Consider the following 11,403-nt stretch of genomic DNA (forward strand, 5'->3'; position numbering starts at 1 on the left):
TACACCATAAACCGCTTTACCCTCATCCACCTGTTTGATCACCCTCTCAAATAACTTAATGAGGTTTGTGAGGCATAGCCTACCCTTCACAAAACCATGTTGACTATCCCTAATCAACGTATTCCTCTCTAGATGACTATAGATCCTATCTCTTATAACCTTTTCCATCACTTTACCTAGAATCGAAGTAAGTCTCACAGCTCTATAATTACCAGGGTTGTCTCTACTCCCCTTCTTGAACAAGGGGACAACATTTGCTCTCCTCCAGTCTTCTAGCAGCATTCCTGTCGACAGTGACGACATAAAGATCAAAGCCAAAGGCTCTACAATCTCCTCCCTGGCATCCCAGAGAATCCCAGGATAAATCCCATCCAGCCCAGGCGATTTATCTATATTCACACTTTCCAGAATTGCTAATACCTTCTCCTTATGAACCTCAATCCCATCTAGTCTAGTGGCCTGTATCTCAGTATTATCCTCGACAGCATTGTCTTTCTCCAGTGTGAATACTGATGAAAATATTCATTTAGCGTTACCTCTATCGCCTTGGATTCAATGCACAACCTCCCACTACTGTCCTTGATTTGTCCTAATCTTTCCCTAGTTATTCTTTTATTCCTGATATACCTATCGAAAGCTTTAGGATTTTCCTTGATCCTAACTGCCAATAATTTCTCATGTCCCCTCCTAGCTCTTAGCTCTCTCTTTCGGTCTTTCCTGGCTGACTTTCAACTCTCAAGCACCCTAACTGCACCTTCACGTCTGATCCTAACATAAACCTTCTTCTTCCTCTTGACAAGAGATTCAACTTCTTTAGTAAATCACGGCTCCCTCACTCAACCACTTCCTCCCTGCCTGACAGGTACACACTTATCAAAGACATACAGTAGCTGTTCCTTGACATTATAATTGTGCCGGTCCCTTGCAGTTTCCTTCCCCATCCTACGCATCCTAAATCTTACTAATCACATCATAATTTCTTTACCCCCCCCCCCCCCCCCCCCCAGCTATAACTCTTGCCCTGTGGTATATACCTATCCCTTTCCATCCCTAAAGTAAACATAACTGAATTGTGGTCACTATCACCAAAGTACTCACCTACCTCCAAATTTAACATCTGGCCGGGTTCATTACCCAGTACCAAATCCTTCCTGGCTTCCCAGAGAATCCTGGGATAAATCCCACCCAGCCAGGAGATAAATCCCAACCATTCCAAAGGATATAGTGAGTCAGGTACTGAAAGTGAACAGTTAGTGTTGGTTCCTGACCTGATTAAAAGAAAAACAGAAGTGGTTATTGAAGTGGAGTGCAGTGAAACTCAAGATTTTCATAGCTTCAGGAAAATACTATTGCAGTACCCGGTTAAAAGTTGTAGTGCCAAAATAACTTAAACTGACTAAAGTGCGCCGTACAGGAATACTGTTACGGGCATATATGAATGGTGCTTTGGATACTAAACTAGGAGTGAGGTTTTGGATGCTATTCAAAACTGGTTTATTTCTTTTCAATTTAACAAGCAGTAGTTTGGGATTAATGAAACTATAATTTTATCATCTGTGTAAAATCTTTGGATTTGAATTGTAAGTCGATACTTTGAATCATTGTGTTTGTACTAAACTTCTGTTTTATTGTTAAAGGAATGCTACAGCATTGCTTACTTGAGGTTCAGTGAGACACCACTTTGCTAAAGCCAAAACAAATAAAGTTATGATCGATCAAGTTGGGTTCTTGCCTGTGATCTGACTCGTGGGGTAATACCATTAGCTGGGATCATAGCGAGTTCCAGAATTTAACCCAATGACGGTGTGTGATTTGGAGGGGAACTTGGATGTAGCATTGTACCCGTGCACTTCCTGTTATCCTTCTGGCTGGTAGAGGTTATACATACTGTCAGCACAGCCTTAATAAACTGCTGCTGTGCATCTTGTCGTTAGCACCACCGCAGCCATTTGCACCATGCCACACTAAATTACACATCAAAGCTTCCCATCTAAATGTGGCAAGCATCTAACTGCATGGGAGCATCATTGATGACCAAACAAAGGAAGATTCCTCCAAACCTTTAGGCAGCTTGCTCAAGTCTGCCCATTTGACAAACTCTGCTGCTGGTTGTAGAATCCTAGTAGCCTGAAGAGGCTATTGAAGTGTCCCAAAAGGCCTGGGTTAGGAAGGCTGCACATAACCTACCGCCATCCCGGATTTAATCGGGGCAAGGTGATGGACTCATTATCTTATATCTCCCCAACCAACTCCCACCACCAGCTCCCAACCAACTGCCTTTGGGAATTCCATCCTGTGATGATACTAGTGGGTGTGAGAGAAGGCCAGAGGTTATGAAAAAGCAGTCATTATTGCAAAAACTAAAGGTTAGGGATGTTGGAAATCAAAACTCTCAGCACAAGCTGTTGGAAGTGCTCAGCAGATCTGAAAGCAGAGAAGCAGTGTTTATGTTTCAGATTGATGATATTTCATCAGAGAAGTCGGAAACAGTTTTCAACAAATGATGAGTGGGAATGTGGAATTAGAATGAATAGGAAGATCTACAGTAGGGTGAAAGACAGGAAAGATTAAATGATCAAAGAGTTGATAATGCAAGACTAATACAAATAGTATCTTCAAGGAGAAAGTGAGGACTGCAGATGTTGGAGATCAGAGCTGAAAATGTGTTGCTGGAAAAGCGCAGCAGGTCAGGCAGCATCCAAGGAACAGGAGAATCGACGTTTCGGGCATGAGCCCTTCTTCAGGAATGAGGAACCACCCCGTGGCTCAACACTTCAACTCCCCCTCCCACTCCACCAAGGACATGCAGGTCCTTGGACTCCTCCATCGCCAGACCATAGCAACACAACGGTTGGAGGAAGAGCGCCTCATCTTCCGCCTGGGAACCCTCCAACCACAAGGGATGAACTCAGATTTCTCCAGTTTCCTCATTTCCCCACCCCTCACCTTGTCTCAGTCAAAACCCTCGAACTCAGCACCACCTTCCTAACCTGCAATCTTCTTCCTGACCTCTCCGCCCCCACCCCCACTTCAGCCTATCACCCTCACCTTGACCTCCTTCCACCTATCGCATTTCCAACGCCCCTCCCCCAAGTCCCTCCTCCCTACCTTTTATCTTAGCCTGCTGGACACACTTTCCTCATTTCTGAAGAAGGGCTGATGCCCGAAACGTCGATTCTCCTGCTCCTTGGATGCTGCCTGACCTGCTGCGCTTTTCCAGCAACACGTTTTCAGCTCTAATGCAAATAGTATGTAAGTAATACAAGATGTGGCTGGAGAAGGTGTGAATGGTCAGATCCTGAATGGTTGCCAACTGAAAGCAAAAATAAAAGAAGTTCTAAGTCAAAACCTGCAAAGAGAAATGGAATAAAATGAGGCCAGTACTTACAGTCAGTAATTGTTGACCTCAGTGTTCAGTCTAAAGAAGTTTGATTGCTGAGGTCCTAACCTTCAAGCCAAACTTTTCTGAAACATAATTCATATTGGCTAATTTGTATTGAAGAAAAAAAAACTGTTTAGTTTTGGTATTATGGTAATGTACAGTATTTTAAAGAATTCCATTATCTCCTCAGGCTGGGATTTACTGGGTGAATTTAATTGATCATTTCTGTGCTGGCTGGGCACTCCTGATAATCGGTGGTCTGGAGTTCATTGGGATTAGCTGGATCTATGGTAAGCACAACACAAACATAAAGACATCCATAAGTGAAAGAAGCATTGGTCTCAGTGTATCTTCAAAAGGAGCAATCAACCTATTGAGAAATTTCTGGTGCCCTTCACTTAAAAGATGGCTGTTAAAAAGAAGCTTCCTTTACTTGTCCAATCGGTTAAGTCACAGATGCGTACAAAAGAAAAATGATCATCCTGTTAGAAAATCCTATAAGACTTTCAAATCATTAAACATAGGAGCAGTTATAGGCCATTCAGCCCATTGAGTCTGCTCTGCCATTCAATGAGATAATGGCTGATCTGATAATCCTCAACTCCACCTTCCAGCCTTTTCCCCACAGCCCTTGATTCCCTTAGTGATGAAATGTTGCCCATTTCACTCTTGAATGTACTTAATAATCCAGCCTTGACTGCCCACTGCAGTTAAGAATTCCATGGATTCACCATCTTCTGAGTGAAAATATACCTCCTCATCTCTGTCTTAAATGGGCCACCATACTCTGAGATCTGTCCCTGAGATTCTGAAGTCTTCCATAGGGGAAATCAATTTCAATGTATCTACCCTGCCAATTCTTTTCAGAATATTATGTTTTAATAAGGTGTCCTCTCATTTTTTTAAAACTCCAGTTGGTGCAGACCAACCTGCTCAACCTACTGTGTCCAGCTCTGGTCGCCATGTTGTAAAAAAGATATTATTAAGCTGGAGAGACTTCAGAAGAGAATTACCAGGATGTTGCCAGGAATGAAGGGTTTAATTAAAAGGAGAGTCTGGTTAGACTGAAACACTTTTCACGGGAGCGAAGGGGGTTTAGGGTAGACCTTATAGAGGTTTGTAAAATCATGAGGGGCACTGATAAGGTGAATGGCAAGTGTCTTTCCCCAAGCATGGGGGATTTCAAGACTAGGGGGACTGTTTTAAGATGAGAGGAGAAAGATTTAAAAATCGACATGCGTGGCAATTTTTTTTCACACAGAGAGTGTGGAATGACTTTGCAGGCAAAGTGGTGGATGCGGGTACAGTTACAATGTTTGAAAGAAATTTAGATAGGTACACGAATAGGAAATGTTTGGAGGAATATGGGCCAAGTGCAGGCAAGTGGGACTAGTTTAATTTGGGATTATGATTGGTGTGGACTGGTTGGACTGAAAGGTCTGTTTCCAAGTTGTATGGCTCTGTGATTCTCCTCAAAAGAAAATCTCTGCACGCGAGGAATCAGCCAAGTGAAACTTCTAATTGTTGCCTCCAAGGCCGGTATATCTGTCCTTCAATAAGAGGACCAAACCGGTTGCAGTATTTTATCTGTGTTCCAACTAGTGCTTTGCGGAAGTTTGGCAAGATTTCATACTTTTATACAACATTTCCTTTAAATAAAGGCTAACATTCCACTTGCCTTCCTTATCACCTTCTGAAAAGAGAGGAAAATGTGACTCTTTGCTTCCTTTTTGTTCACAGGGGCAAACAGATTCATCAAGGACATTGAGATGATGATTGGGGAAAGGACTTGGCTCTTCTGGCTCTGGTGGAGAGTGTGCTGGTTTTTCATTTCTCCATGTTTGCTGGCAGTAAGGAGATATCTTTTTACTGATTTCGACTTAAAACATTTGAATCACAGATAGACGCTCTATATCTGATCTCTTTTTTGTAATCTCTCATTTCACTCAGGTTATCATAATCTGGTCCTTAACAACATTCACCCCACCAACATATGGATCTGTTGAATACCCTGTCTGGGCAGTGGCACTGGGCTGGTGTATGATCATCTTCTGTATTATGTGGATCCCCGTTGTGGCCGTGTTGAGAGTTGTCCAAGCTGAGGGCACCACTTTGTGGAAGGTAAGGTCACAATTTGCCATTGTTTAGTTTTGTTTCAGATAAGGTTTTGGATGTCAGAACAGAAATATAGAGTACTTTCCTATTTTTTAAAGCAAAAGTGATGGAGACATGTGGAACGCAGATATATATAAGAGAGCTGGAGAGCATTTGTCCTGAGCTCTGTTTTCAATCTAGCAATTTTAATCTCATGTTTGAAGAGCATCCAACAATAAATGGTGTCGACAAGAATTTGTTTTATACCACTCATTCTTGTGTTATTGCTGCCTGAAGTTGCCAGTTTTGTATCCATTGAAACCACTATGGTGTTTATTCAGGACATGTGTGTGCTCATTTGGGAAACAAATAACATTATTATTCCACATGTCTTATTGGGATTTGAATTAGATTCCTGAGGTTAAAAAATGATGACCTTGAAATTGATTTTGATCTCTTGCATTGAACAAAATAAGAACATAAGAAATAGGAGCAGGAATAAGGCCTATTGCTCTTATATTAAATATGATGGTAGCTGTTCTGACCTCAACTCTACTTTTCTACCCAATCACATATCACTATAAAGCAATGTAATCTGCGCACCTTTAATGAGGTTAATGATATGACCACGGGAAATTAGATCTCAGCTTTGTGAGGTTATAAGGTGCGTGCTGCAGTTAATGGCTAACTACTTTTACAAACAGACTTTTGACACGTTTGAACTTGGGGGATTGTATTTGCAAGGAATAGTGCAGAAGTTTCAAGTGTTCATCTTCATTGCCTCCTGAGAAGGCACATGCATTTTGGGCTTCTAAATGTACAACAAACAATTAGAAAAGACAAGTTATGTTCTGTCTCGCCATCAGTATGCCAGTCTAATTCCCAGATACATTTATCATGAAATCATCTCAGCACTATAATCTGTGACCTGAAAGTATAAAGATTTTAACTTTGTCTTAAATTGAGTTACCTGAAGCATTACGCACTGATGAAAAGATTCTGCTCTTAGTAGCCAAATCGTTTAATGTTAGCCTAAGGCCTAATGTGCCTATGAATGTGATATGTAAATGAGCTGAAATAAACAGCTGTTGGATCTTTCAATACTATGGTGTCAGTGTTCCCTCTAATTTTCTTTTTGCTTACTAGTATGTTCCCCACACCTAGTTCTTATGCTAAAGGCGATAACATAGCATTGCCTTAACAGGTAAAGATACCCTACAGGATGCAAAGCATACAATGTAAGTCATCTATATTATTGAAAGCTTTGACACCTCAATTATGCCTGTAAAATGAACACAAGGGAATTCAATTTCTAGACCAATTTTTTAACTACTGAGGTATCTACCATTAATTCCTACATTTTGAGGGCTAGTATTTTGGGATCAGTGGGGAATCCAGAATGACCAGAACCTATTCTGTTAGAAATCCAGTAAATTGGATCACTGGAACAATACCAAATAATTTCTGTTCAATGTAACAAGCAATATTGTATTCAAGCCTTAAGAAGCATAGAATGTAAAACTGCCAGCATACATTCTGTTTATAGTCCAAAAATGCCAAACATAAGCTATTTAACCTCTTGTCTTTCTTTTCACAGAGAATTACTGCAGCTTGCACATCAACACCAGACTGGGGTCCAAGCTTGGAGGAGCACCGAGGGGAAAGATACAAAAATCAGATTAACCCTGAACAACAACTTCGCAATGTGAAACTTCCAAATATTCGTGATATAATATCAAAGCTCTAGGGAAGATATTTCTCCTTAGTTTGTGATTGATTTGTAAATAAACATTCTTTTTGGAGTGAAACTTTTGAAGGCAAATTGACTTTAAATATTTTTCAATCTGAATAATCATTTTTAAAGTCAAGATTATCCTGTGGAAAGTCACATTTCTGATACATTAATACAGATTTACAGTATTTTTCACAATAATGAGAGTCTGCTCGAATGTTGTTAAAATGTTTTGGGTTGCTAGATCTTCATTGGCATTTGAAACATCATAGATCAGTCTCAAGTGTTTTGTTGCATTATGATAGAGATATCAGCAGTAAAGGCTTGTACGTTTAGATAATCACCTGACATCACAACATGTGAGGTTCTCAATAAAAAGTTACTGAGACATTCCTCTAGGATGCTGAGGTCATTGCTGGCAGTCAATTTTGTCAATGTAATGTGCAGTACATCTGCAGCCACACAACTCAGTCTATCCATGTAAGTCTATGATATGGTAACTCTAAGTATTTAGTGTGGGAAATACATTTCAAGACATTTTTTGTCAAAGAGAACCCAATTTTCTGTGCATATGTTATGTGAAATGACATATTAATAAACCACAAAGGTTTACTGTACATTGGCAAATATTTTTAAAGGTATAACACTTTTAACAGCTTTAAGGCATTGACCACACGTTGATTGATATGTGATGAGGGTATGCAAATCACACATGAATATTTTTACAAAATACATTAAAAACTGATTCAAAGAGTTGCTGGGGACATCATCATCACTCTGTTTGGTCACGCAGGTAATCCTTTTGAAGAAAATAATTTTCAAATGAATCCTATAGAAAGGATCTGATGGACAAGATTTCATTTAATGTAACTTTGTTGAAAATATAATACAAAAATGTCAGAATACCTCACAAATCCACTGGCAAACAATTCTTCAATTAAATTCAACAAATTCCATAGAATCCCCGCAGTGTGGAAACATGCCATTTGGCCCTCTGAGTCCACACCAAAGAGCACCCAGGTCCACTTCCCTACTCTAACCCTGCATTTCCCATGGCTAATCCACCTAGCCCTTTGGGGCAATTTAGCATGGCCATTCCACTGAAGGTGCACATCTTTAGACTGTGGGTGGAAACCAGAGCAAACCCTGGGAGAATGTGCAAACTCCACACAGAAAACCATGCGAGGCTGGAATTAAACTCATGTCCCTGGTGCTTTGAGGCTGCATTGTTAACCACTGAGCCACCATGCCAGTTTCACATTAAACTGAAATTACAAATATTACACACACACAAATAAGATGAAGAGCAGTCCCAAAGTTGTTCCCAGCCATCCAGGATAATTCCATAATTCCTCCCAACACCAGGTTGAATCCTCCAATGACCTTTGCCAACCATTTCACTTGTCCAACCATACTCCACTTGCAATTATCTCCAGGAACAGAGGCAGAGAGTCAAACCCATTAGAGAAACATTGAGTGGGGAATGACAGAAAGAGTCCAGTATGAGTCTTCTTCCCTTTCTGGATTTGAAACATTGACTGTTTTCCTCTCTCTTCAGAGATGCTATCAGTGCTGCACATTATCATTCTCTGTGCTTGTGTTAGACGTCAATTAGGTGCTATCTGGCTTGTTGTGCTGGATCCAGCACCACTCTTATCATGCAGAAGGTGATGTTCCTCCTGCTCATTGTCCTCATTTTTATCCTCGGTAAACTACTTCTGTTCTCCCAGCTCCTCCGGGTCTATTCTATCCACCATTCCCCTGCTCCAATTGAGCAAAGTCAGCTATTTATGATACGGCAGTTTCAATACAATGTGACCCTCCTAAGAGTGTCGACCCAGACCCACAGCCCTAACCTATCAGTGTAACCCTGCATTTCCCATGGCTAATCCACCTAGCCTGGGCATCTTTGGTCTGTGGGAGGAAGCCCACACAGACACAGGGAGAATCTGCAAACTCCACACAGACAGTTGTCCAAGAGTGGAATCAAACAGTACTGTGAGGCAGCAGTGCTAACCACTGACTTATCATGTCACCTTTTAGGGTGCTATTTTCAAAGTTCTTCCATTAAAAAGTAATATTCGCCCTGCACAAATGCTAGGCAATGACTATCTCCAATAAGAGACAATCTAACCATCTACTTTGTCATTCTATGCCATTACCATCACTGAATTTTCCCACTATCAACATGCTGGGCGTTACCATTGAGCAGAAACTCAACTGGACTTGCCATATAAATATAGTTTGTGTAAAACCAAATTAGAGTCTAGCAATCATTGCAATTAGTAGCTCACCTCCTGATTTCCCCAGAACCTGTCATCCATTTACAAGGCACAAGTCAGATGTGTGATGGAATACTTCCCATTTACCTGCATGATGCTATTCACGACAAAGCAGCCCAATTGATTGGCACAACATTCATTCACTCCACAACTGATGCACAGTGGCAGCAGTGTGTACAATCTAGAAGATTCACTGCAGGAATTCACCAAGGCTTCTTAGATAGCACCTTTCAGATCCACCACCACTTGCATCAGGAAGGACAAGAGCAGCAGATACATGGGAACACCACCTCCTGCAAGTTGCCCTCCAAGCCACTCACCATCCTGACTTGCATATATATCGCAGTTTTCTTGAGTGTCGCTGGGTCAAAATCCTGGAAGTTTTTTTTTCCCTAAAGGCATTGTGAGTCAACGTACAGGACATGGACTGCAGCAGTTCAAGAAGGCAACTCACCACCATCTAGTCATGGGTAACTAGGGATGGGCAATAAATGTTGGCCCAGCCAACATTGCCATCATCCCACTGGTGAATGAAATAAACTTGTCATGACTGATGCAGGAAGTATGTGCTGCTGTTCCCTCACCCAACTGTTTTACACAATTCCCAAGAAGGCCGTACATTTTCTTACTCTATATTTGATTTTGAGTGAAAAGATCTTTAATAAATGCAAACAATTGACTTATTAGAAACTAAATGCTTCAATGACCTTGCAAATTTAGTTTGGAGTATGAAATATAAATTTCCATCTGAATAAATCCAACACAAGCACACTCAGACACACAGACACTCATCCACATGGAAGCAGATATACACTCGGACATAGTCTCAGACACATACATACTCAGATACACAGACACAGGCATACACCCACACATAAATAAACACAGGCACACACAGAGACAAAGGCACAGAGGCATACACCCAGCCCCACACACAGACACATATATATAGAGAGACACACACACACACACAGAGTTGCACACAAACACATACAGACACAGAAACACACACACACACACACACACAATTGAAAATGGCTGGTTAGAAATTTCCAAGAGTTGTCAATGATGCGAACCTATAATTTGGACCCTTATTGACCGCAAATAGCCTTGGGGGGAGAGACTGGAGGGAAAACTCAAGCAGAATGTAAAAATGGGTGCGAAAATGTCAGAAATCTAGATAGTGGGCAGAGTCATGCCATTACTCCTGCATTAAATAGCTGGATAATAGGATCATCCTAATTTCCATGTTTCGTCAGACTTCATATCAGAATGTTTGTGAATTGAAAGAACTCCATATGGAAGAACAAATGTTAACAGTGATCGTGAGACTCTATATGGCACACGGAAGCTTTTCAGTATATGATATCTTTTGTAATTGCACAGCTGAAATCCTGGAAAGGCAGTGACAATGTTAAATTGGTCTCCAAATGCTTTTTTCTGTGGCTTAAGTTTAAGAAAGGGGTTTCTAAGCTCTTAGCGTGCAGAGACATTGATTCAGAGGTTTGAGGGCCATCCTGTAGGGAAATCCTCACAGAAGGAAGGGTTTGTCAACACACCAGAGTTTTATGCATTACAGATAGTCAACATGGCTTTGTGCATGGGAAATCATGTCTCACAAACTTGATTGAGTTTTTTGAAGAAATAACAAAGAGGATTGATGGGGGCAGAACAGTAGATGTGATCTATATGGACCTCAAGTAAGGTATTCGGCAAGGTTCCTCATGGGAGACTGTTTAGCAAGGTTAGATATCACGGAATACAGGGAGAACTCGCCATTTGGTTATAGAACTGGCTCAAAGGTAGAAGACAGAGGGTGGTGGTGGAGGGTTGTTTTTCAGACTGGAGGCCTGTGACCAGTGGAGTGCCACAAGGAGTGGTGCTGGGTCCTCTACTTTTTGTCATTTACATAA

General features: G+C 41.1%; 1 protein-coding gene across 1 annotated transcript in view; it reads left to right on the top strand.

Moving 5' to 3' along the window:
- LOC140495624 (sodium- and chloride-dependent neutral and basic amino acid transporter B(0+)-like) overlaps window positions 1-7,223 on the top strand; it is a 40,372-nt gene extending 33,149 nt beyond the window's left edge. The window contains exons 12-15 of the mRNA XM_072594622.1: window positions 3,573-3,672; window positions 5,123-5,232; window positions 5,333-5,503; window positions 7,074-7,223. Coding sequence (XP_072450723.1) covers window positions 3,573-3,672; window positions 5,123-5,232; window positions 5,333-5,503; window positions 7,074-7,223 — 531 coding nt within the window. The remainder of the gene's footprint in view (window positions 1-3,572; window positions 3,673-5,122; window positions 5,233-5,332; window positions 5,504-7,073) is intronic.
- The last annotated feature ends 4,180 nt before the right edge of the window (window positions 7,224-11,403 follow it).

Source organism: Chiloscyllium punctatum, chromosome 25 (assembly GCF_047496795.1).
Source record: "Chiloscyllium punctatum isolate Juve2018m chromosome 25, sChiPun1.3, whole genome shotgun sequence".
Lineage (NCBI taxonomy): Eukaryota > Metazoa > Chordata > Chondrichthyes > Orectolobiformes > Hemiscylliidae > Chiloscyllium > Chiloscyllium punctatum.